The 27,981-nt window shown below is 33.0% G+C and overlaps 2 protein-coding genes across 3 annotated transcripts in view; one reads left to right on the top strand and one right to left on the bottom strand.

The window, feature by feature from the left end:
• Window positions 1-27,981, top strand: part of LOC111512315 (alkaline phosphatase) — a 952,023-nt gene that overhangs the window by 63,949 nt on the left and 860,093 nt on the right. The window lies entirely within an intron of this gene.
• On the bottom strand, window positions 46-27,981 carry LOC111512971 (equilibrative nucleoside transporter 3). 2 transcript variants are annotated; one of them, XM_074178174.1, is made up of 8 exons: window positions 27,731-27,963; window positions 20,681-20,832; window positions 17,014-17,260; window positions 13,398-13,448; window positions 12,654-13,091; window positions 11,030-11,115; window positions 3,319-3,518; window positions 46-2,792 (listed from the first exon to the last, which is right to left on the bottom strand). In XM_074178174.1, the coding sequence occupies exons 1-8, from the start codon at window positions 27,771-27,773 to the stop codon at window positions 2,681-2,683; spliced, it is 1,329 nt and encodes a 442-aa protein (XP_074034275.1). In that variant the 5' UTR covers window positions 27,774-27,963; the 3' UTR covers window positions 46-2,680. The 2 variants fall into 2 exon arrangements, with proteins under 2 accessions (XP_074034275.1, XP_074034276.1); XM_074178175.1 differs by lacking the exon at window positions 20,681-20,832 and having other exon boundaries at window positions 27,731-27,981.

The raw sequence follows: 27,981 nt of genomic DNA, 5'->3' as shown, positions 1-27,981 counted from the left end.
ATTTTTAAAATCCCAGAAAGAATCTGTGAAAAAATATTAAAAAGATCAGCTGAAAAAACAATTTTATTGAGCAAAACACTGAAATTACAATTGAATAACATATAAGCAACGACCAAAAAAAAACAAAAAAATTGAACTATCAACACAAGCCGAAAAATTAAAAAAATTATTAACAAGAAATGGAAATTGAAAATATAAAATCAAAAAATTCCAAACCAAGTGACTTCACGACGTTTCGATTGTTAGTATCCACAATCGTCTTCGGGTGATAACTGGACTCATTCCTTCGAGATCTGACTATTTATAGGTCATTCGATCTATAAATAGTCAGACCTATAAATAGTCAGTGCCAACTAATCTCATGCTTTGACCTGAACCAGGCAGATATTCATGGCAGCACATTGCCAGTTCCTGCGGCCAGCTGTCAAAAGCCGACGACTGAGAAACAGGGAGTGGCTAATGCTCCGCCTGACAGTGAATTTTCAGCTCGCGATTCTGACAACGAAAGCGAACTTTCCTTCACCTACACAGTACATGCAGAGAATGTAGGAAGAAATTAGCGTCAAGTCATTCATTGAATTCTGTTGGATCCTCATGAAACACATGTTTTTTTAAGCATCGTACATAAAAGTAATGGAAAATCCGTTTTTGAGTTTGTTAATCATGATACTATTTTACAATTTGTCGGAAAGTAATACAACTTGTCTGTATGATGTCGTTAGTTGTAGGCATTCTGCACTAGGCTAAATTTTAAGCAGAAAAATTGGTTTAATTGCAGTAAGTTTCCATTCCCATTGGTAAAATCCGTGTACCTAACAAGTTCACATTTTACTTCATCAATAAATAAGAAATTGTAACAATGAAAAGGATTTAATAAAAAAAAATTTTTACTCAAACTCATTGAAATAATTTTTTCGATAATGTGTCATGAAGACAATTATAGTTTTATAATACATGCAATTTTATGTCCTAGTTTTAATGTTGATATAGTTTAGTTCAAGTGTTTTACAGTTTGTGACTAAACTAAACCTAAAAACTGAACGCTAGGGGATCTTTCAATTTTGTTGTGTCCTAACACTCATTTGAAAATTGTTGTCTCAGACTTTTCATCAATAAACATTAGTGACGATTTTTCGAAATTCAAAGTTACTTTGTGTATTTGGATTCCATTTGTTGGTGTATTAATTGTGAATCTTCATTGCAATAGTACTATTTGCATCAGCAAATAATACAGATTTCCCAGAAATCTGAAATTCCTAACACTAGGTATGTTGAAAAAACGACTTATCAACGAGGATTTTCCTCCGCTGCCTAATGTGTCCAGCCGTAAAGTAGACGACTGGATCCGAAAGGAAAAGTCTAAAAAGGCAAAGAAAATCTCAAAAAAGCTGTCATCGACAGCGTCAGGCACGAACTACTATTCCAAATCGGAAGTTTCGTCCCGCCCAGTAACACGAAGTCAAGCTCGCGAGGTGGCCACATCCCGTGAAAATAATGGCATGGACATCAGTCCAAACATGCAAACAGACAGTTACTCAGAGGATTTTGAGCACACAGTCAGGACTATCCAGAACCTGGAGCCTAGTCCGCCCGCCCGTCATAAACAGAATGAACAACCTTCAGTCAAAGAGGTTGAAATCCCACCAATTGTTGTTCGCAGGAAGGACAAGTGGGTCAAACTGATCAAAAAAACTGTTTGGCGGTTCCAATTTGTGTTAAGTGCGCCAGCAGGCACCTCAAGAACGCCTGTGAAAAGCCCAAGTCTGAACCTCCGAAATGCAATAACCGCAAAATGGCTCAAACCGCCAATTACAGAGGCTGCCCTGAGCATCCAAAGGCTCAGGAAAAGCCCAGAGGCAAATCCGCTAAATAACCAGCTCCCTCAGGAAGACCTGCGGGGTCTGGACGTGTCCAGGAGGGGTGTCGCCTTTGCCAGATCTGCATCCAAGGGTGCCAGCAACCTCTTCAAGGCCTACTCCCTCTCGACCTGAGCCCTCACCTTAGATGCAGGAGGCTTAAGACATCTGTGCTGCATTGGACCAGATGAAGAAATTGTTCGTCAAACTCCCCGTACTCAAAAAAATGTTCATCGTGAATAACGCCGTGCTAACCGGAACTGCCAATGTCTAGACAACCAACGTTGTCGATATCTCTGAGGATAGTTTTTCAAAATGCTAATGGCATTCGTTCCAAAAAACTGGATTTTGAATTTTTTTTACTGAGCACAACATCGATGTGGCTCTTATTCAAGAGACACATCTCAGAAACGAATCTATTGTCCAAACCACATATTCTTTCACAGAGAACGTGTTAGATGTGCTGGAGGAGGGAGTTGGCAAACGATCCCTTCGAAATGGTCAATCTAAAGTTCTCACGGATAGAGGACCAGATTGAGTTGATTTTAATTTAAGTGATGTGATAAGAATAAATATTGATGATTTCATTGCTGCAAATGGATTTTTGGTACCATTTAGTATTCAAAGTATTCTGCTCAGTTCTTATGACTCAAGTATCGAGGTACGGGATAGTGTTATCAGTTTCCTTTTCAACTGTGAACTGAATATACTTATCATATGAATTGAAAACTGACAAAACTGTATCAATTTTATCAGACGGTACTAGCAAACTCAAATCATCCACAAATCGTCGTTATGCTATTTTATGATACTTTTCATTTATGCTAGAGGACTTTATTGACCCACACTGCACTCAACGGGGAAAAGGCACTTCCCAACACCATCATAACTGCCTGCATGAGAATGAACGCTTCTTCAGTTTTCTCTTTGGCGAAACTGAAACAAAAAAATCAATCATCAGTTGGGGTTATTCTACTACTCGTGTGTGCCAGAATAGATCAGTACGATGACCAATTTCCAAACTGTGAAATAGAAAAAGCGTTTGAATTTGGATAAAGTTGTATAATTGAAGACAAAGTTTATGGGAATTCTATGAACATTCTTTAACTAGCAACCTTTGTTTTTTTGGTGGCATACAAAATAGTAAGGAATGAAGATTTGCTAACAATGTTTGAGAATGAAGAGGAATAGAAAAGTAAAGTATTGGACTGATCTCAGTGAAATTAAGTTGAATCGATACCTTCATTTTCTTGGTTAGAGAGGGAACTGAAGAGAAATATAGAGGGAAGTAAATCTCAACTTAACGATGGATGTCAGAACTTGACTTCTTAAAACACTGCCTTTGGAAATGCTCCTTGAGTTTTAAATTCTGAGTTTTGAAAAAGTATTTCATTTCATAACATTGTTTCAAAACTTCATAATTATTTATCAAAAACAGAATGGACTATATTCATATACTCACTTGGGTGTACTGAGAAAATGGATAGTGCCCACATAATCAGACAAAATTGTATTGATAACAAGTATGGTGATGTACTGCCAGTCGTGTGGAAATAATACTGGTAGGTGATGTTTTGGCGACTCATTGCAGAATAAGAAGAGAGGATTTAGTGTGAAAGTTTTTACCAGACTGAAGAGAACAAACCATTTTGCGTTCTTAGGCTACGAAAAAAAAAGTCAAAATGATTTTCTGAAGTCTGAAAATACAGTCAATTCGAAAGTTCACGACAAACAAAAACACTATATATTCAGTTGTTTTGGCTCAAACTTTGTTTAACTATATTTGAAACCTCTACATATTTCGTGACTTGATTTTTGACCAGACAGACTATTCAGAGGCTTGGGTTGATATTTTGATCAACGTACCATATGTTCAAAATATCCGACACCAGACGGTCAGATGTTTCCATCACTGTTTTCTGTAACATCGGAAATAATGTAGCGCTGTTTGCCTGACCGACGACAACATGTACTTCATTCACACCTGGGTTTATTTGTGAACGAAATGTATTCGCAGCACTGTTAGGGAGCGGGGAAAAAGTGTAAGTAGAGTTATTCAAAAACTCACTGGGTAGCTCTGTATTCGCTAGTGTTCAAAATAGCAGGGTATCGTATGAATAAAGTGCCCATGAGAATGATCCATCAAAATGCCCCACTACTGATGAGTCCGCAATTATGATAGTTTGTTGTGATTGATCCATTGTGTTATTTGCTATACTGCTGTTGATTCAAATTGCATTCCAGACTTTTTCTACCTTTTCTAGGATGTGCTGCTACTGCAGATTGCATTGAGTGGCAGCTGCGCTTGTTTCCTTTGTGTGCTGCGGTAGTTTAAATGTATTTTGAGCCAGAGAAACAGGAAATTCTGTGAATGCTGAGAAATGACAGAGGTACTCTTCGTACTTGGCCAATCTGACAGTGTTGCGTAGTTGATCAATTGGCTGGTGGATGAAATTAATGTTTCAAAAACTACACCTCACGATTTGATCTCCACAAAGTTTTTGGAGATCAAATCGTGAGGTGTAGTTTTTGAAATTACCATGGATCTTCATGAAGTAACGGCCGAATCAATCAGACAAAAAAATGAAATCAATGTTGTGTCAACTGAACAATTTTCCAATGCGATCCGTTACTTTGTTCATGTAAGGCAAGTAAACTATGTATCCCATTGGCACTGGTGGTTTGTGTTCTTGTTGAGATATCGATCAGTATGAATAGATCAGTCATAAACTAAATCACCTAGATTTTCGTTAGTTGTTCTATTGTAGAGTAAAGTCAACGTTCTGAAATCACCAACTAGGTTTCGATAGATTAGTGCTAGAAAACTTCCGTATCTAAATCTTTTATCGAAGGACTGGAAGGCCATCTCATTTCTATTCTATCCATTTGTTTGCGGAAATATTCATTTCATTGTGAATAAGTAGTGGTATAAACAAGTTCGAGAAAGCCTGTGATGTCCTCTGAGAAAATACTGGAACGTCTTCTTGGTTGGTAGCCGATCGAAATAGTATTCAGCTGTAGATTGAAAGTTCGCACGGTCTTGATGAAGTTACTTGAGTTCTCCTGGTCCTACGCGTAGATACAATAGAGTCGCTCAATATTTCACGAAAACCAATTGCTTCGACAAATGGAAGATGGAAAGTTCAGTTAGTGAATTTCAGAAAAATCGTGAAGTCTAGGTGGTAGAACTTCAAATTTTTGCAGTTGGCGCTTACCTCCAGATGAAACGGAATAGTTTTTATTGAGTTAGTTCTTTTTTCTGAGTATTTCAGGCGTCAGTTCACGCATGAGAGCATCTCGGTGATATATAAAGTCAAATGATTTCTTTGTTTTTTCATGATAGGTGGACTTATCTGCTGCTTGAACAAATTTTAAAACTATTTTACTCGTGGAAACCTGATTTGAACACTTCTGTATTTTATCCAGTTTTGAAATATCCGACAGAATTGTCGACAATTTCAAAAATTTCTGTGATCATTTCTTGAAGGTGAAGAAATTGAATTTTCAAAAATGATTAGTGATCATTTTTTCTGAATACTTTTTGGCATGTTTTCTAGAATTCATCCATATTTGGGAAGCATTTTGTGAGAAAAAAAAATGATGATTGTATTACAAATCATCACGGTGAACAAAACTATGATTGAATATTATTCTTTACTGAATATTTTGTTTGACGAATTACTTCTAGGCAAAACCTTCATATCTTATATTGATTGATATGTCAAACCTATTAATTCAGGAAGATATATCAATTACTTTTTTTTTCATAAAAAATCAGTTAAAATCAATTCTATTTAAAAAAAAATGGTACACCCTCCTCTCGAGCAAAAATATTTCGGACTTCTTAGACATATTGATCGAAAATTGTAATCCAAGAAAACTTCTCAATAAAATTATTCTCAATACTGGCAGTAATACAAATTCCGATGTAATCAAGAGAAATGTATGTAATGATACTACAACAAGAAATCATGCGTGCAACATTCTATAGAAACAGGACATAAACCAAATTACTCTAATATCAAAGTTTCACATACAGAAAAAAATATTTCCAAGCGCCTTTTACTTGAAATGGTTGAAGTTGATAAGTTTTTTGAATGCATGAATAAGAGATCTGACTGATAATATCATCGGTATATACAGTAACTTACTCTGGAACTATATCAAAAACATGATGATAATGAAAATTGTATCAACCAATAACTCTTTCCTTAGAGTCTAAGATTATGAAATCATCTTCCCATTGAAAAATGACATTTATGTGAAGGTATGGCATTTGTCAAACCCATCTATGGATGAGAAATTGTGAAAGATATGAATTTTAACAGAGAATATTATAAAGGAGATTCAGGAACGGAAAACTATTTTGTTCATTCTGTTTTTTCAAAAGTGTACAGTTGTTCCTTGAAGAGAGCCAAGAAACAACAGGTGGTTTTTCGTTTTCAAGAAATGAAATATCGTATGTGATGTGAATCAATTGTGTTTGTTTTCAACTTCCTGAGGTTATTTTTTGATCACTACACCTATATATCTTGTGCCCAGATTTTAATCATCTTGCCTTCTAATCTAACATACTTACACTGTAAGTGTATGTTAGGTTAGGTTAGGTTGCCTGCTAACCTAACATACACTCACAGTGTATGTTAGGTTAGGTACATAGACTGTAATAGTATGTTAGGTTAGAAAGCAAGATGATCGATCCCTTTTCATGGATCCAATCTGTTCTCTTATCCCTATTCTCATCCATATTTCCATATATCCATATTGTAGCTTCCCTGTTGATAATAACGAACATGGTAGAAAGCTTGGAATATCTGTTATAAGAGTTCACTGTTTTGGCCTGCTGCACATCCTAATAGTTTGCCTCCTGAAAACTCTGCTAGTTTGTCAAGCTTTCGGAAATGTTTATTTCCTTCTTCAGGACAAAACTGAGAAGATGATTGTAGAAATATATGTATAAAACGTTACAGATATAACTTACTCAACATGAGATTAATGAAGAAAAAATGTCAATAAATGACAAGTATTTGTTGATAACATAAAAATAATAATTTGTTTTAAATCAGTTACATACTGGATGAATCAGCATTACTATTTCTTCTTTGATGATCATTATCTAATTTAAACAAATGAGCATAAATTTGACTGAGACCATTCAAGTCAGTTCTTTCATTCATGGATTTTATTTCTTCATTTATGTGTATCATTTCTAGAAAAGAACGTCTGTAGGAATTTTGTCCAATTTCTAAAATACTAGCATTTGGTGGTCTAATGAATTTACATGTTCTGATGATGTACATGTTAAAACATTTCTTCTGCAATCACTTTTATGAGACGTAATTCGACCTTTAAGAAGTCTTGAGGTCTGTCCAATATACAGATGACTCCACACTCGTTGTGAAAAATTTAAATAAAAACAGTGCTTTACTGACCCTTAATTGTTCAGAACAGAATGCTAGTTTGGTTTCGATGTAATTTCCTTTTCTTAAATGGAAGTAAAACGCAGCATCTCAGTTTGAACCATGCGGAAAAATCTGAGGATGGAGTTAAACTCTTGGGCCTTCATATAGACTCTCAACTAAATTTTTCATTTCACATTCAGGATCTAGCAAAACGTCTGGCCAAAGCTTCTTATGCGTTGCGTCAATTGAAATATCAGCTGTCCTTCGATTATTTAAAGATAGCGTACTTTGCTATGTTCCACGGTATAATGACTTGTGGTTTGATTATTTGGGGAAGTGCGACTCATGCCAATCAAATATTCATAGCACAAAAATAAGTCATTAGAATAATTTCTTCTAGTGAGTATGACGCTCATTGTAAGCTCCTATTTAAAAAATTTATCATCATGTCGCTGCCTTGTTGTTATATATTGAAGTGCCTCCTTTATGTTGGGAGCAAAATTTTGGCGAATGAGGTAACCTCAAACTGCCACTACATAGGTACAGTACCAGAGGTGGTAGTGATCTGCGTCTTCCACTCTTCAGACTAACCAAATCTCATAATTCTTATTTGTATTCAGTTTTTAAAATTTTCAACGCCCTTCCACAAAAACATAAAAATTTCATTACTTTAAAATCATTTAAAAATCAAATATATATATATATATATATATATATATATATTCGTTTTTTTATAGCATTTGTTTTGTTTTGTGTTCATTAACAAATGTAGACATGTTTTTATTGTATATACGAATAAATATATCTATCTATCTACACTTTATCACAATATTTGCAAGGTATCTTATAAACGATATTATAATTTTGATCAGTATTAACAGGTGCTTTTAATTTTGAAAAGAATTGATTTGTTGTTTTAACATTCTTGTGAGCAATTCTGAGATTTGTTTTCTTCAGAACATTAATTAATTTTGAAGTTAAATCTTTTACGTATGGAAGGCTACGAATTTTTTTGTTTGAATCTTGGTTTTCTTGGTTTGTATTAGAGGTTGTCTGAATTGAATTTGTTTAGTACTGAAAAGTAAAGTGTTTACAAGTTTTTCTGGATATGAGTTTTCAAAAAGAATTGTTTTTAAAGTAATAAGGCAATCATCTTCAAATATGCAGTTTGTGGTATAGATAACTCTTTTTTTCATGTTGATAATCATGTTCAATTTCATTTTAGTTGGATGATATGAATGATAATTGATGAATCTATTACTAGAAATAGATTTCCTGTACCACTTACTCATTATAACATTTTCTTTTGTTCTTATAAGAGTCATATCCAAAAATGGAACACTTCTATCAATCTCTTTTTCTACAGTAAATTGAATATCAGCATTATAATTATTGAAAATTGTTAAGGTCTCCTCTATACAATCTTCTGGAACAGAAAGAATGAGATCATCAACATATCTTTTTATGAAAGGTATATCAAAATTTAGTTTAAGAATTGTTTCTCTCAATAATTCGTCAAGTACATAACTGAACAAAATTGGAGAGATACTAGATCCCATCGATGTGCCAAAAATGTGTTTATTATATTTTCCTTCAAAATTAAAATATGTAGAATCGAAAATGGAATCCAAAATCTTCATAAATATATCAATATCAAGAATACAATATTTAGAGATATCATTCCAATTTTCTTTCAAGATTGATTTTACTGATTCTTTGGCAAGATTGGTGAAAAGCGACACAACATCTAAACTTATTATGACATAATTTTTTGAAAGTTTTTTATTGGTAATGAATTCACTGAAAGGAAATGAATCTTTAATATGAACCATATTATTTGTGTTATAAGCATCTGTGAGAATTTCAGTAATGAATTGACAAAGATTGATATTAGGAGAATTTATAGAGCATATAATGGGTCTCATGGAAAGTACTAGTTTATGTATTTTTGGTAGAGAATAAAATCTAGGTGCTACAGAATTATATTTATTCAATAATTTTTTATCATTTATATATTTTTTATTACGTAGTTTTGTAACTAATTCATTTGCCTTTTGTCCAAGTGTACTTGTTGGATCTGATCTCAAAGGTCTATAGTAGGTTTCATCATCAATAAGTAGTTGACTTTTTCCCATATAGTCTTTTTTATACATAACTACTGTGACATTACCTTTATCACTGTACAATATCAGAATTTCAGGATGTTCTCTAAGAAATTTTTTGCATTTTTCAAATAATGGTAATAGAAAATGTAAGTTTCTACCGTCTTTATGTAAATAATTTGTTAAAATATTAGTAAATTGAGCTCTATACATATTTTTTTCACTTTCATCAAATTCACAGATTGTTAACTCTGAATCTGACAAAAAAGAATTTATATTTATATCAGTGTTTGTAGGGCAAAAACTAAACTTTTTTCCTAATGCTAGTATTTATGTAACTTCTAATGGATTTCCAAATCTGTGAGATTTTTAAACCATTTATCATTTACTTTCAATTTTGAAATTTCATTAAATTTAAGTTCGTAAAATTTATGAATAGTTTTCATTTTTATCTCATGAAAATCTCTATTGACTTTTGTGACAGATCTTCGTTTGAATTCAGATAATATATGATTAGAAATTATGTTGAACTTATCTTGAATGGTATCAATCTCTTTGTTGATTTTATTGATATCACTTATAGTAATGCTGACTTCCAAATTGAGTTTTTTTTGTCTTCAAATTATAATTATATAATCTTAAACTGAATTTTAATATACCTTTTATAAAAAGATATGTTGATGATCTTATTCTTTCTGTTCCAGAAGATTGTATAGAGGATACCTTAACAATTTTTTATAATTATAATGCTAATATTCAATTTACTGTAGAAAAAGAGATTGAACAAAATAAAATGTTATAATAAGTAAGTGGTACAGGAAATCTATTTCTAGTAATAGATTCATCAATTATCATTCATATCATCCAACTAAAATGAAATTGAACATGATAAATAACATGGAAAAAAGAGTTATTTATACCACAAACTCCATATTTGAAGATGATTGCCTTATTACTTTAAAAATAATTCTTATTGAAAACTCATATCCAGAAAAACTTGTAAACACTTTACTTTTTAGTACTAAAGCAAATTTAATTTAGACAACCTCCAATACAAACCAAGAAAACCAAGATTCAAACAAAAAATTCTGTAGCCTTCCATACGTAAAAGATTTAACTTCAAAATCAATTAATGTTCTGAAGAAAACAAATGTCAGAATTGCTCACAAGAATGTTAAAACAATAAATCAATTATTTTCAAAATTAAAAACACTCGTTAATACTGATCAAAATTATAATATCGTTTATAAGATACCTTGCAAAGATTGTGATAAAGTGTATATTGGACAGACCTCAAGACTTCTAAAGGTCTAGAAATATATGGATTCGTTTTCCAATGGCATTTCAGGTTAGCTTCCCAAATTTCTGCTACCGCAGTTGTCGGTTGATTGGTCAAACCACCAACACTGACATAAAAACTTGGCAAGTTGACTTGGGAGTCACACCAATAGGTGGTTCCACTTATGTTTCGCTTGCTTTTACGCAGATATTTTTATCAAGTACTTTCTTGGTTTTTTCTCATTTTGTCTTCAATCGAGGACCGCCTCGATTGAAGACATATATATATATTGAAGATATATATACATATATATATATATATATATATATATATATATATATATATATATATATATATATATATATATATATATATTTACTAACAACTCACCGTCATCCATGGCTTTGCTCCAACTCTTGAGAATAAACCAATGATACTAGGCAGAAGGAAAGTTATCACCGGAATGAAATATTTGTCTGAAAGTGATGATAAACATTTAATTATGCATTAGTATTTCATTTGATATGGAATACTTCATGTTCCATATCAAATACTTTGACTACTTTCAGATGAGGTAGTGCCTATTCATTCAGTTAGTTTTTTCCAAGATATTTTTTATAGATAACATGCATTTTTCATCAAACCTGGAACTGATTATTCTATGGTTATTTTCATATTTGAATTTGGTTAGAATGCACAAATTGCAGTATTTATAATAGTAAGAATTTTCCTGGTGAATATATCAGTATGAAAAAAAATCTTGTGTAATACAGTCGAAATACCTCACGTTTATAGTATATTACTCTACTGTCACCTCAGAAATGGATTCAAAGTTCGGATGAAGCAAATTCTAGACGGCAAGGTAAGGATTGAAAATCATTCTATAGAATCTTTGAATAATTTTGAGAGCCTAGACCCCTGAGGGGTCGCTATTTCGCTTTGTCAGCAATGCCTGGTATTGAATCATTAATGCGTTGTGTTTGGGCTCTGGTTGACAACTATTTGCCTTATAGTGGAAGTCAGAGGACGAATTTCATCGGCATTCGATATCAAAGCTCAGCTTTGCAAGTGACCGCCTTGGGGAGCCCAGCTCATCTTCGATATTCGAGGATTGAGTTCTGTATCAATCACATAGGTGGTGTTGTCGTGGGGGAACTTACTCGTTAACTTCAAACTCTTCAGTCAAAATTTCACAGTGGACTGACTGTACCGATTAGTTACATACATTAACTATTCACCAGTGTCCCCACAGCTCACTATAACTGTTTAAAGAAGATTTCAACAAATAGGCAGAAAAAATCCAATGTAGGTATAAATTACCCACATAATAATGATAGTGGGAAACATCTACTGAATGACGTTGGTCAGAGATTTTGACTTGACTTGACTTGACGGATTTTGAAAAGGATCAGAAGGAGTTAACCTGGATAACATACATGAATCAATTATGATTTGATGAATTGATGTCCCGGCAAAAAGTAACAAACAATTGGTCCCGCGAATAAATGTCGCACACAATTGAACGTCTATCAAAAGGTCGCCGGTCAAAAAAATGCGCTGCATGCATACATTTGGTCGTGCAAGAAAGCGTCGCGTTAAAAATATAGCGATAAAAATAACAATGCTAAACGGAAATCCTACTTCTCAAATTATTACAGGAAATTGATTGTTGTTATGAAATTTCTTAGATACATATAGAAATGACAGCAAAGTATATTCAAACCCAAAAGAGTATCCATCTGTTCATTTATCTATTTACTTGCCCTATACTACAATAGCTTTACGGGGTCGATTTTTCAGTTCGCCACTGATCACCTTGAATATATTCTGTATTGATCTATATCCATTTATTTTCCAGATTGTTAAGGGTTCGCAATTCATTAGGTGAAAAACCTCATTTTCCAAGAGGAGATGTAGCACCTATATTTCCCATGAAAGTATTTTTAATTTTTTTAAGTTCGTCCTGTAATCTTTGAGAATTTGGATTGTGAATTGAAATATGAATTGGACTCACCCGTCCAAGGATCGCCTCGTTTGTAATTTTCAGGTACTATCAATATCAAAATGGTAGGAGAACACCAGGCAAATGTAGGCAACCCCCATATCATCGGAACAAGAAAAGGCCACATCCTTTTTGAAACGTCCTTCAGTACTGATAAAGATGGCATTGGTTTTCGTGTACTTTCTGAAGTATCACCCATATAAAATTGGAATAGTGGAAGGTATTTTGTTGAATAAGCCGCTAGCACAGTCACAATCAATATCGACGTACCGACAAGGTAATACATCAAACCCACTTGAGTAGAATTTCCACCGAAAGACAAACATATTACCTGAAGTACAGAGCTGAAAATTCCCCCTGTTGTACTTCCATACATGTGGAATTTCAAATAAGCTGTCGGAAACTTTGCGATTATCGCAAAATGTGTGACTCCCAAAAGGATTCCAGCAACTGAAAAATAAATATCATAAGAATAAAAATGAACTCACAACAAAACACTCCTGATTGAGCATTTCAAGTTTCATATTTGGAAATTTTAGAAAATTAAGTAATACAATATTGGAGGTGATAGGCTCATATTCTTGAATGAATCAATATAACGTACTTATATTTCCTACCGAGAAGAATATCAATTTTCAGAAACTGACCTCTTAAGACAGTAATCACAATGAGATGTATCAGCAGCTCATCTTCGTGAACGCGATATATTTTCTTTCTTCAAAATAATGATACTTAGATACATTGAAAAGTACTCACTCGAATTCACTACAGTGACCGCCATGGTGAGAATGAAAAAACCCATCTGCCCTATAACATAATGAAATATTTTGATATGACTTCAAGAAATAAAATGAAACGAAATTGAAACCATAAAATATCACCCGATTATGGGTACTAACAATCAAAACGTCGTGAAGCATTTTGGTTTGGAATCTTTTGATTTTTAATTTTCATTTCTTGTTAATTCAATAGTTGAATTTTTTTGATTTTTCTGTTGTTGCTTGTATTTTATTTTGATGTAGTTTCAGTTTTCTGCTTGATATAATTGTTACTTTTTCAGCTAATCTTTTTTGATTTTCAACAGATTCTTTCAGGGATTTCTAAATAATTTATATCATATCAGACAATGGAAGTCCGAACTGATGAAATGCATCACGATTTCTATTATTCCATACAAGTCTTTTCAATGACCAACTATTTCTAGCAGTTGTTGATGATGGTGAAAAATATACCAAAGCAAAATCGATTGTTAACATTTACAGATTCATTCTTTATATTTGTACTGGTTCCATAATGGGACATTCGTTAAGTGGGTGGTAGAGATTTATGCAAATTAAGTTAAATATAGTATAATGAAAATTATTTTTGTCCAATTTCTACTGAGTTTATTATTCATTACGACCGGTTTCCATTCATTAGACCAAAATAGACTTATGAGTATTCATTTTCAACCAGTCAAAAATAATGCCTCAAAATGAATTCGACAACGACAATGTTGATGCAATATTCTAATAATAAATAATCGTTTTTTTTTCATTCATGCACTCATTGCACTTTATCCTAAAAATGAAGAAAAATATTTCGTTGGAATTTTTAATATTTATCACACGTAATATCTGGAACATTTATGGTTGAAAAATCACGTGAAAAAAATATTATTGACGAAATTATTGATTGTCTTCCTCACAATGTAGATAATATACATAACTGTTGAAAATTCAACTCAATACAAACTCTTTATAGCATTAGCTTCAATTCAATTCAATTCTCAAGAGAGAAAACTGATTTCAGAGTTATACTGAATCGACAGTTTGACCTTGAACGATTCAACCAGCTATTATTTATTTGATGAGGATAAATTTGAATCATTGGTGAACAATTTGTGAACAAAAAGGACGTTATATACTCGAACGAAAAATGCAGAGATACATTCAATAAATAACTCCAATATCTATCGAGTACCCACTTGGTGGGTTCGATATTTAGGATTTCTGATAAAAAAACTTTACAACTCAGTTCGTTATCTTCGTTAGATGAAGCAAGTTCAAAAGTTTAAAATTAATGCTGATTACCTCTTGAAGGGTGAGGTTGTAGACAGAAAACAGCTCAAAACTGATCTCAATCTGCAGCTGATTGATGAAATCAATTCAAGGATAACTTCGATGTATCCCTGACGTTTTAGTTCCATCCCCGATGATTATATCCATCAAAGCACTTTCAACATTTGTGCCATAGGTATTAGGTGAATATTCAATGTATTCTTTCATATCATTTAATAAACGATAAATGTTTACGAAAAAGCCACGCAAAAGTGCATTTTCTTTATTAAAAATGAGAAATTTAAATTTCCATATTTTTAACCACTTTTATCTATACTCTTCAAGACCAACGTAGGTATTCAAAAACATTTCATTGTGAAATTTCCGCTAAACTGTTTTACAAAACGCAAAACGTGTTTCGCCATACTGTGGCTTCTTCGGGCTTGTCTTCACTTTTTAATGAAAATCTCAAAATAAACTGTTTTTTGAATAAGTTAGTTATGAATGTTTATCAAACATCGGAAAACTCCATCATATATCTTCAAAACCACTCACAACTTGAAGTTAATGTTATACTCCCAAGTGAGCTTTGAATCAGAAAAGGTAAATTATTCATTTGCCGAACGAAGTTGACACCGACTTTTTTGCTCATATCTCTTAAATATCTCCAAGACTTGTATTACAAGTGATAGTCCACTGTATTTATTGAACATCGTGAATTGAATGATTCAAAACAGCAAGTGTTGACTTCATTTCGTAAGTGCATTTATCTGTCTGAATTCTAAGATTATAAAAAGTTTTTCAGAGGACATATAGAATGTTGATCAACATATTTTATAACTTATTTTATTTCCCGAATACTTCTGAAAATGTGAACGAAATCTCAGATTTTTCATTATTGGATTTTTGTGTGTGCTCCTGTCGTAGATGCTCATAATTATGCAAGAAATATCAATGTATGATACCTAGGCTCAGTGTAGTCGCGTCAAAAGTACCGGATTCGATTATTTGTTTTTGAATTAATATTTTTGCTGTTATTCAAAAACAGAAACCTTTTACAGCAGGGACAAATTCATTTTTATTGTTCAAACAATATGCATGATAAAAGTGGTAAAAAGTAAAGGAATTTTCATTATTCATGATGATTTCTTAACACATATTAACGGCAATATTCATCAATTCTATATGAATATCGAGCCTAAAATTATGAGCATCTACAAAGAGGAGCACACACAAGAAACCAATAATGAAAAATCTGACATATCGTTCACAGTTTTGAAAGTCTTGGGGCATTTTGCAAATACGTTGAATAACTTCCTATATTTTCTCTCAGAAACTTTTCATGATTCAGCCAAAAAAATGTACTAACAAAATGAAGTCAACACTCGCTTTTACAAATCATTCAAATCACGATGTTCAATGAATACAGTGGACTATCACTTATGATACGGGGTTTGGAGATATTTGAGAAATATGAAATAAAGTAGGTGATAACTTCAAGTCATTCAAATAAGGATGTTCAATAAATACAGTGGACGATTACTTGTAATACAAGTCTTGTAGAGATTTGAGAAATATGAAATAAAGTCAGTGTTAACTTCATTCGGTAAATGGAGTCATACTTGGGAGTGTAACATACTATTCTGTCAACCGTTCCTAGAGTATGCCAATTCATCTGTTAGTATCTTTGTACAAAAATTGAATCACAATGATATCATGTGATGTACGAGTATGATTTTGAAATAGGCCCATTTTTCAACGTTATTTGTATTTTTAGTTGATGATTTCTGCCTGCACGTATGTATAATGCTAACTGAACATAGCAGAAGGGTTGGAAATAACAACTTCTTCAAGATTTCATGATGTTCACAACGTCAAAAAATATATTGAGAATAGTTGAGAATTGTAAAAGTAAGATACTCCAGATGAAAAATTGAGATCCCGATAAAAAATCAAAAATAAGAAGTGAATCAATGCCAGAGAAAAGTGTGCCTAAACCAAAGTATACTGTTAACAGAATCCTTAGTTAACAGATACGAAAACTACAAGAGTTATAGAAAATCATTGAACGCAAGAGTTTGACATATACTGAAATACATACTTGATTACTGAAATCATGGATGACGTTCTACATCTGCGATATTACAAATGAATTTCAACAATTTGAAAAAATAAGTTTGTATGGAATCATTCATTCCGGGTTCGATTTCTTATATTTTGTGTATCGATATATGAAATTTCAAAAATAGAATTAGGAATACAAAATTTTCACATTTTTTGCCACTGCGCTATAGAATTTTTTTTATAGAAATCAAGTAATCAAAAATACTCACATGAATCTGTATCAACAACAACAAATATTGTAAAAAGTATGAAAGTTCCAGTTAAAACTGAGAGGGTGCTCAGCAAACGGAATCTCACGTCCAGTTTGTGTCCAAACATTGAAACCAATATAGTTGTCACCATAGTGGGAATGGAATGGATAATAGAACTGATCGAGGCAAAATTTGTCTGTAAATATGTTTTGTTTCTCGGGTCATAGTGATCTTGACTGACATCCCTGAATTTGAACATCCAATACTGTGAAGAAAAAATTTCATTCAATACATAATTGACATCAAACTATTTTTTAACTTTTCACTATACCGGCGAATGTGAATTAACAAACAACTCATTACCAAAAAAATAATGGACTGAAAATATTGGCATCCCAATTTGACCACTGAAGTTCAAATGCATAGTAGCATAGGGTTCAGTTCAAGTAGTAGTGTACACATTAATTCAGAACTTTTGGTGAAATCAATTCGAATAGTATTATGTTGAGCATTTTCCAAAAATGCTATTCCGTTCACAGCAGAAGTGACAAATATCAAATGAAGAGATGCGCGAAATAATTAGCATGTAAAGTTCACCTGAAGCCTATTTTCTCAATACATTGATAATAAATTTTCCCCTGGTGAACATTATTTTCTGTATATTTTTGGCCGGAGGTGAAAACCGTTATAATAACGTCATGGAAAATAAGCATTCAAAAAATGAAATGGTATTACAAAACACGTGTCGTTTATTAATGTTAAAACACCTCACTACATTCATATTATAGACAACCTGGATTCAAATAGATCACCTTTATTTAATTTGTTCTCTTGAAACCGATGAAGTATAATTATTTATTGATTCAGAATTGATGTAATATGTAACAGGTGATCATCATTGAAGCCTTATATAGTATATAGGAGTTGTAGATGTTCTAGGGAATTTGATCGAGTGAGTACCTAAGTAAGTAGTTTCAATTATGATTATGTATAGCATATAAATATCAGAATTTGAATTAACATATGATGGACTACGAAAAAGCTACTATCTTAGCGGAACATGTGATATGTTTCTTTAAATGAAGTTTGTGAAGATCAAATCGTTAGGTGTAGTTATGAAATTGCTATGCATCTCCATCAAGTAACGGCTGAATCAATCAGAAAAAAAGATAATTATTTGTATATAGAGTATGATGTAAATGGATATTTCTATTATTTTTGATAAGGGAACAGCAATGGTTCGATAGTTTTCATCTTTCTTGAATATGGAAACTGTTTTTGCTAGTTACAATCTATCGGGGAATTTTCCTAGGAGAACCGACTGGTTTCTTGTAAGATATGAAGTTATTTGAGATACAAATCTTTCTACAAGTTTGATTGGAAATTCATCTATGCTGGTGAAGATTTTACTTTTCAACCCCAGAATGATATTTTTTATATTCATTTCGATCATTGGAAAATACCGAATTTCTTTGAGGAAATTCAGCTGTAGAAGATCCTTCAACAGATGGAGTTATAGCTTGCACCAATCCAGCGACTGACGTTGCAGAAAATATCTGAATTCAATCGCAGTCAACTGGAGATCATAAGTAATATTGTTATTCACCCTCAAAGTCCCCATATTCATTTTCAACAAATCACTAAAATGCATTTTTTGACTTTTAGTATTGCATCCATCTATACTCGCAAAATTGAATACTTTGTACAGTCAATTCATAGATGAGACATATTATTTGGGGGCGATATTTTGCCTACTAAAATATTTGGATACTGAAAACCTGCGAGATTCGAATCTTTATAAAATTATCGTACTGTAAAGTGTGGATTCACGGCTACAGTCTTATTGAACATTTCCACTAACCATAGTTCTACGCTAACATATCCTGATTCTTCGTATTTTCGATACATTTTTTTACGATAGATTGGGAATTTAATTCACGTTCTGACGAAATTTCGTGAAATAATCTTACGTATTCCCCATTATTTTATCATCATCGATCGAAAGTGTAATTGCAATTCTCCCCTTTTCAGATGAACGCATTTTCATGAAACAGTTTTGAAATATTAACTTCCGTATTTAAACACCAGAAAGCTGCTCGAAATAGGGCTCATCAGTAATGATAGCCTAAACTACAAAAGGTTGAACCTGAGAAAGTGAAGGCGATCTTTTCTTACGAAGAGATCATTTATGTGATCGATAGAATACCTCATTCAACTTTGACATTTGGATCTTTAGTCGATGCCATAAATGTCGTCTTCGTAGAAGTAGAAAAATATGTCATCACCTTTACAGTTGAGTACAGTAGTGCATTCGTTGTTCAGCATAGTATTAATGAGACATATGCCTGGTCGAAACAGTGCTATCTAGTGTCAGATCACTTTTGAGCTTTCGATTCAACTAGTCGCTTTTCAGTGAAAGCTACAGTGAAAGACAGAGAACGAATTTCGTTTGACGGTCTTTGTCGAAACTTGCACAAGTTTGTAGAGACCCATGAAAGGACAGCGTTTTGCGATGATTGAGGAGATAAACACCAAATTGCTGAGAGAACACTGGCACAAGTGTATTATATTTGAGGAGCACTATTTTTAAGGGTACAAAATAGAAATTAATGATTAAATGGATATTTTCTGGGAGAAAATAGAATTTGCCACATTATATACCTCAACACAGGTGGAATTATATTTTATTAAGATACTGAAAGGTCATGTGATTCAAGTTCTTACATTATATAATGCACTTTTTAAGAGAAATTCAGTTCATATGAGCACGCCTGAAGAAGTTATTATTCAGTGAAACACGTAATGGATTTTGCAAACTACATCGTCTCACGATGAAATGCTATTAGACATCAGTTCATGACACAAAAACAAACACTATTTCCATTCATTTCTGTGCACAGGATCATTTCAGGTTGCTTAGAAATAACCGACTGTGAGAAATAGTTGCGTTATATTTTAATATGGAAAGAAATAAATTTCACTCAAATTTTCAGAAACAAGCTTATTGTTGATATTTCATACTTACATATGTCAAACGGCCAATCTGTATGAAAAGAAGCTATTCATTGGGGAAACTTTTGAAATCGTCGGAGTTTCGTCACAACTGATAGCTTGATTTATCGTAATTGTGTTCATTAATGATATAATGATATATTAGCCTCTGAAACTTGTATAACTTTTAGGTTCTTTTTTGATAGGCAAAATTCAATACAACAATTTTTGTGATGAAACAAACATTATTCCTTGTGGAAAATACTCTGAATTCATGCAGTAACTTTCAGAAGTGCACTGAAAAGTTTACTTTTCTACTCCTACATGAAGTTCTCTATTATAATTCGAATTTTTTTCTGCTTTCAGAAAGTGAAAACACATGGAATAGAGAAGAAACTGTGATTTGTACCACAAAATAATATTTTCATCCAATACCAACATTTGGAACTGACTTTTTGCTGTTTCAAAACATGTACATTTGCTAGACCATTATTCAATATCGATAAAATTATTGATAATAACATATTCTTCTCAAAATCACTGAATATACTTTCGAACCCTGAGTACACCGATGATTTCTGCAAAACCATCCGCGTAGTTACTCAAGACACGTAATAGTGCATTCAGATTGTTCAGATCTTCAAACAGATAATATATGTGGGTTCGAAATTAAATACATTGAAATATCACTTACATCAGTAGCGGTTAGGAAAAAACTTCCTGGAACCATTCCTCCAAATCCTAAGAAAAAGAACACGAAGAGAACTAAATTATATTTATCCTTCGGTGGAATTTTTTTCGGATCTTCGTTAATTTGGGATAAACGGAGCTCAGACAACAGTGAAACTGTAAAATAATTCATTTTCATATAATAGTGTGAGTATTTTAAGTTCTTATAATCAAATACAATTATTTGTTCGAATTACATTTTTTTTAAATTTCGCAATGCAAATGTTTTAGAAAAACAAATACTGACTCTTAGTGTTAGTTCCAGTAACCCCATTATATTTTCATAACACATAAACACAAATTTTCAGAGAAATGCAATACCAACTACATAGTTTGTTGAAATGGATTTCATTTCAACGGAAAACAATTGGCGAAAATCTGTTTTTATTGTCCTTCAGACCAATTTGTTAAAATAATTCTATGAAGATAACAAAAAATGATGATACATACTCGTAGAGGTGGACAGTTCCACAAGTCAATATTATTCAGTATTGCAAGAAATGTGGTGTACATTATGAAAATGTACATTCTAAAGAGATTATTATTATTCTGCCGAGGGTACTCAAAATTGTGTAACACTTTTTGAACGAATCGAAGTCATTTTATTATTTTACTGAAAACACCAGTATATTTATGATATTGAAATTTTCGATATGTAACACACGATGATCCGATAGGATGTGATTATTCAATATTTCAATTTTTCATCTTTATTGAAATAAACTTTCAACAGATTTTGTCGTGAATCAATACATCGATTACAGCATTACCAGTTCAATATATCATACATATTTTATAAATATATTATACAGGGTGTCCCTGGACTTCCTCTTTTCCTCTCGGGAATATATAGATGGGGTCAAAATATCACCAGTACTTCATATAACTTTTTTTCCTAAAATCCTTCGTTACCAAGTAACGGGTCCTCGAAGTTACAAAATGAAAAATGTTTTTCTTTGATAACTTTTCAAGTGAATATTCAAAATCATCCAAATTTTGGTAATTGACTAAACAAATGAATTCCTTCGATGAGCTTTCATGCAGGAGTCAGTTGTTTTGCTACAAAGTCAGGAACGGACTACCCCCGATGGTCCACACCCCAAAACTTTGAAATGACAAATATTTTTCAATATTTTTCAACAAATTAAGGTTACTTGGACAATTTTATAAATAAAAGTACTCGTGTGAAAGTCGATCGGAGCAACGAGTCTTGATAAAAATGTAGTTTCACTCGACGACATCAAACCCGCTCGTCCACCATTATTTGAAATGAATAATTATCAAAGCAGAAATAATAATGATAACGTTAATTCAACAACACTTATCCTGAGATGTCTACCATTATTCGAATATATTAGTTTTTAAGGAAAATGGAAATGATAGGTAAAATGTTCATAACGAATTTTTATAATGCAAACACGTTTAACTAACGAAACTCAAGAGTCTCAAGAGCAAACAGAAATGAAAAATCCGCTACAGAAACTGCTCGATATGGCCACCTTCTCTCTCTATACATTTTCTTAGTTCGCGAAGACACCCTCTCTGTACTTGAAATAGCATTCCAGGGTCGTTTCGTATGGCTTCACAATGTAATGTTATTCTATTCAACAATGCATCTCTAGTGTGAATAGGTGTAGCGTAAACAAGGCTTTTTAGATGCCCCCACAGAAAGGAATCCAATGGATTTAAATCCGGAGACCGCGATGGCCATGAATATGGCCCACCTCTACCAATCCATCTATTGTGGAAAATATGGTTCAGATGGTCACGCACAATCAAACTAAAATGAGGAGGAGCGCCATCATGCATAAACCACATATCTCTTCGGGTTTGCAATGGAACATGTTCCAAAAGTCCATTCAAATCGTTCTGAATGAACTCCAAATAACGTTCTCCATTCAATCGGTCCTGTAGAACGAATGGTCCTATAAGATGGTTTCCTATGATACCAGCCCAAACATTCACGTTGAATTTCCGTTGGTGTTTGGTTTGCAATATTCCATGGGGATTTTCTTCGGCCCATATATGGAGATTATGAGAGTTGATAACTCCATCTCTACTGAAACCTGCTTCATCAGTGAATAAAACTCGATTAATAAAAGTCATATCCTCTCTTTGCCTATCCATGAACCAACTGGCATATTCCAATCGTGCTGGAAAATCTTGAGGTGTCATGGCATGTACCTTCTGGATGTGAAATGGGTGGAGCAGTTGTTCCCTAATTATTCTAGGAATAGTGGACTTGGATGTATGGAACTGTTCTGATAGATTTCTGATGCTCATTGAAGGATCATCAGCGACGGCTTCCAAAATATTTTCCTCCAATACAACGGTACGTACAGTCCTAGGAGCGCCCTCACCACCTCGTTTTGGCAAAACTGTACCTACAATAATATCGAAATAAAACAACGTGCTCAAATTAATTATCAATTATTACATACCTGTCTCCCTCAAGCTGCGATCGACACGCTCGAATGTTTCTCTTGACGGTACCGTTCGATTGGGAAAATGCTCGGAATACAGACGACGAGCTTCTGCAGCATTACAAAATGCTCGTCCATAAAATACATGCATATCTGCATATTCATTGAATGTAAACTGTTCGGCCATATCAAAAAAATTCAAAATATCCCATAGAATATTGACAATACAAAGATAGTCATATGACAACGCACCACTCAACAAAACAAAATCGCATTCCAGTTCCTCATTTTTTATCAAAACTTTCTAAAAGTTTTTTTTGTCAACATCTGTGAAAGAAATGGAACATAATTATTCCCTGGATATTTTTCACCTGATCATGTGCAGCCGTTTTTGTAGTTCATTCGTTTGCTTTTTATTAGTATAGTAAATATTTTTTCCGATGTGCGTTTTTTCAGCGTGTTAAAGAATTTCTCCCATAAAATTATAATTATCAGTGAAACTCCTCAACAGTTTAGCTGTGAAGAAGAATTTGAACCATTCGAATGTTGAGTTTCATGAGATTCAGGTAACTGATCAACACGAAACGTGATTATTCCACACGTATTATGTACATACAAAATATGGAATGAATTCGATATTTCATAGTAGAGTAGCTTGTTAGTTCAAAAACACCACGAATCTACAGAACTTGATATTTCTTTTGAAAAAATATCTGCTATCACAATTGTGACTTGAACTTCCATATAGGAACTGTACTTTTTGTTTACGACTTCATTTTAGCATACTTTGTATTATTCCTGTTATAAATGTTGTTGAATTAACGTTATCATTATTATTTCTGCTTTGATAATTATTCATTTCAAATAATGGTGGACGAGCGGGTTTGATGTCGTCGAGTGAAACTACATTTTTATCAAAACTCGTTGCTCCGATCGACTTTCCACACGAGTACTTTCATTCATAAAATTGTCCAAGTAACCTTAATTTGTTGAAAAATATTGGAAAATATCTGTCATTTCAAAGTTTTGGGGTGTGGACCATCGGGGGTAGTCCGTTCCTGACTTTGTAGCAAAACAACTGACTCCTGCATGAAAGCTCATCGACGGAATTCATTTGTTTAGTCAATTACCAAAATTTGGACGATTTTGAATATTCACTTGAAAAGTTATCAAAGAAAAACATTTTTCATTTTGTAACTTCGAGGGCCCGTAACTTGGTTACGAAGACTTTTAGGAAAAAAAGTTATATGAAGTACTGGTGATATTTTGACCCCGTCTATACATTCCCGAGAGGAAAAGAGGAAGTCCAGGGACACCCTGTATATAAAAAATTACTCATATTATGTAGATATGCTAATTTATAATTCCATCATATTCTTCCAAAATATAGGATACCTACCATCAATTAGAAATGTCTAAAATACGACATTATAGCGTATGAGTCACAGAAAATATGTTAGAAGAGAATATTAAGCAGAAGAATACAGAAAATAGTACTCTATCAATAACAGCTGCGGTCATGAACTGTATATAAATTATAAAAATACCAGGAAAAACTACTGTAGTGCAAGGAACTGCATGTTCATGTATTTTATACATGAAAGATAAACCCATTTCTGAGAATCGAAATGCACGGATGTTTGGACATCAAAGTCGGACAGATTGATAACAAAAATCATCAAGTTGACGAATATTTGAAAGAAATGAAACGATTACTCGATAACAAAATTTTATGAGTGAAGTAGACATACGTAAAATTCTTCGGTGTCATCTCAATGTGTGTTGAGGTGAAGTGAAAGACGAATGATGAAAAGTTGAACCTGTACTCGATAATTGAGAAAATACAAAAATTCGGATGTTTTTGGAATGTCTCACATTTACGACGAAGCTGTAGATGATAAGTGAAATTCTCTTCCATATTTCATCTATTGGCATATGCTCGCAGAAAGATGATTATAACAACGGAGGTAAAATGCTCCAGTTGATGAAATGCCCTTCTTTTTTAGCATACCCAGTATGATCCCTACGCGCGTTCACACTGTGAACAAAATGGATGTAGTGCACTACCGTTTCAATGAGCTTTCAGACAGACAAGTATTTCAGAAATACTGGATTAATTGCTTCTTTTTTTGAATTTGTAGAGAGTTACCACCTAGTATCCTGTTAGATTCAGTGGGATGATTTTAATTGACGATATGCAACCCATGTTCTTTCATGGAACGCCCCAGTATTTGAAATACAAAGGCAATGAGTTATCTAATATATAATTTATTACAGATAATGTCTGGAAAAATATGAAACGGAGACTAGTGGGCGATGACCGCAAACTGAATGTTTCTAGGATGTGAACTTATCAACTAGAAGAGCGTCTACGATTGTACATGAAAAATTTGGTATGATAAAGGTCTCTACCAAATGGGTGCCGCATTATTCACAATAGAACAAACTCAATAACGAGTTGACAGTTCAGAGAACTGTTTGTTACTGTTTCTGCAAACAGAAGAAAGGATGAAATATCAATCCTCAATTTCACTTCAGAGACGTAGCGGAAGTCAGCTGAGTGGCATTCAGTTGGTGGAAGCCATCTGAAACTTCTAAAATCGCAATAGTCAGATTGTTATATCATGGCATCATTTCGTGCTAAGCACACGGTATAATTCATAAAGACTACCTCCAATCAACAGCAACTAATATTTCGAGTTAGTGGCGTAGTTGAAGGAGACAAAGACCTTACATGGAAAAGAAATAACTTATACCTCAACAAGACAACATTGATGAAATGATGGCTGAATTGAACAATTTTGGCTACAATGTACTTCTGTACCCACCATATTCTCCATATCTAGTCTCCAACGAGTACTGGCTCTCTTTGATCCCAAAAAACCATGAACCAGGGTTCAAGAAAAAGCATTCTTCCAGCATGGTATTCAGAAGTTGAACAAGCTTTGAAATGGATGCATCGTACTTGAAGGTGATTTTGTTGATGAATAAAAAAGAAAGTTGCTGAACAAATGTTTTCACAGTTGATCACCACTCAATGAACAATAAAAGCTTATATGTCAGTATCGTTTCGATTCTGAATATGCATGACTGATTTCATTGAAAGCGGCGGTTAATTTATTGTATTGTTCCCGTTCTTGTACTCCAACTCTTAGTAGTATGGAGCTATGCATTTTGTCTCCAACTCTCAGTAGTATGAAGGTATGCATTTTGTCAAATAAGTGAGACATAATATCTACTGCAACTTTTACAAAAAGCTCTACCTGAGCATAAAAATACTAGTTTTCTGTTAACTATTATAATAGGGACGCAAGTAATTTAACTTGCTCCTAAAACACCAAATATTGATCCAAAATAAAGACTCTGAATATATCCCAGAATTGTATGATTTTGTCACATGTTGTGGAAGTTTCATCTAGTGACTGGTAATTTTTTTTTATTATGAGTTTATTACTGTTCTGGGTTATTATACATCTACCTTATAATTTACATATTTTGGTTGTTTCGAAGAAAAAACTTCTCAAAATCAATATATCGATTGATATTTTAAAAAATATAATCGTTTCATTGTTTTACTTGTGATTAAAAAATTACTTTCTCTTTCCATTCCATTACATTGTTTTTCATGAACAATTTATCAATACAGCAATCCATATAAGCCATGGAATATATTGAATCATGAAAATATGTTTTTTGTTCTCCCTAAGATTGATTAGATTCTTATGAGTGTATATTCTTTTTGCTTCTTTCTTTTCAGTGAATTCATTTTTAGTATTCGTCAACTCGATAGCAGGAGAAATAATGTAGGTAACAGATGACAGCAATTACCATAATTTTTTGTTTGGGGGCAGTTATCAGTAGGACATAGAATTTTTCGAACAGAAAGTAATTTCTGTTGTGACATCATTGATGAAATTAATATCCTGAAACGAAGCGCATTCAGATTCGTTCGTAGATTGAACAATATATATATAACACAAAATGAACAGTCAATTCAAAACCAGATCACGTTTCAAGCAGCAACTCCAATGCAACAAAAACCAAGTCTACAATTATTCACTCAACTACGACGGACACATTTTACAAACCAACGTTATACCTTATTTTTCTGAATAATTCGAAATAGCAAGTTACATTTGATTTTCTACAATTCTGAAGAAGAATGCAGATTTAATTATACGAAACGCCATGATATGTATCTGTATGATTTCCCAGCTATTTTTTGAAGAGAGAAAACAAATTACTGAATGAACAAGTAGATATTCATTTGTTTTGAAAAATACTTTAAATTTCCCCAGTAACTTATTGGAATGAAATGAAAAGTTCATCCTATTCATACATATCTGTATAAGAGTTCTACATCAAAATTTTTATTCGTGTCAAAAACTTCCAGAGAAATCAATAGAAAGTATCAAAATTGTCCTTAAAAATTATCGAATCCAATTTTAGAAGTGGTTCCTACAGTTGACCTCAAAATAGAAAGTGCCGCGTAAATAACAATTAATTTTGCATATACATTTGGGAATGAAAGAACCTGTTTATTTTGCACTGTAGAAAAAAGTTTCATGTATTGTTTATCATAGAAAACTTACCTCTTCTGAACTCACTCTCATTGAAATGTTTCAAATCTTCCATATTTCACACTTTCCGGACAGACACTACTGGACTGAACTTTTTGATTCAAAATATCAGTAAATATGTTGACGAATATTTATCTCACATAGAATCACCACGTCAATATCGTAATAATAGCACTTGAATTATTCTCAAACTGGAATACTCCTAATTCATTAACTACCCAATCATCTTCATCATCATCAAATATCTGAAAATACTGGTTGTT

This window comes from Leptinotarsa decemlineata, unplaced genomic scaffold, assembly GCF_025532065.1.
Source record: "Leptinotarsa decemlineata unplaced genomic scaffold, Ldec_3_MD MMD2_tig00003557_RagTag_RagTag, whole genome shotgun sequence".
NCBI lineage: Eukaryota > Metazoa > Arthropoda > Insecta > Coleoptera > Chrysomelidae > Leptinotarsa > Leptinotarsa decemlineata.
This window is presented reverse-complemented; position numbering and strand designations above follow the sequence as displayed.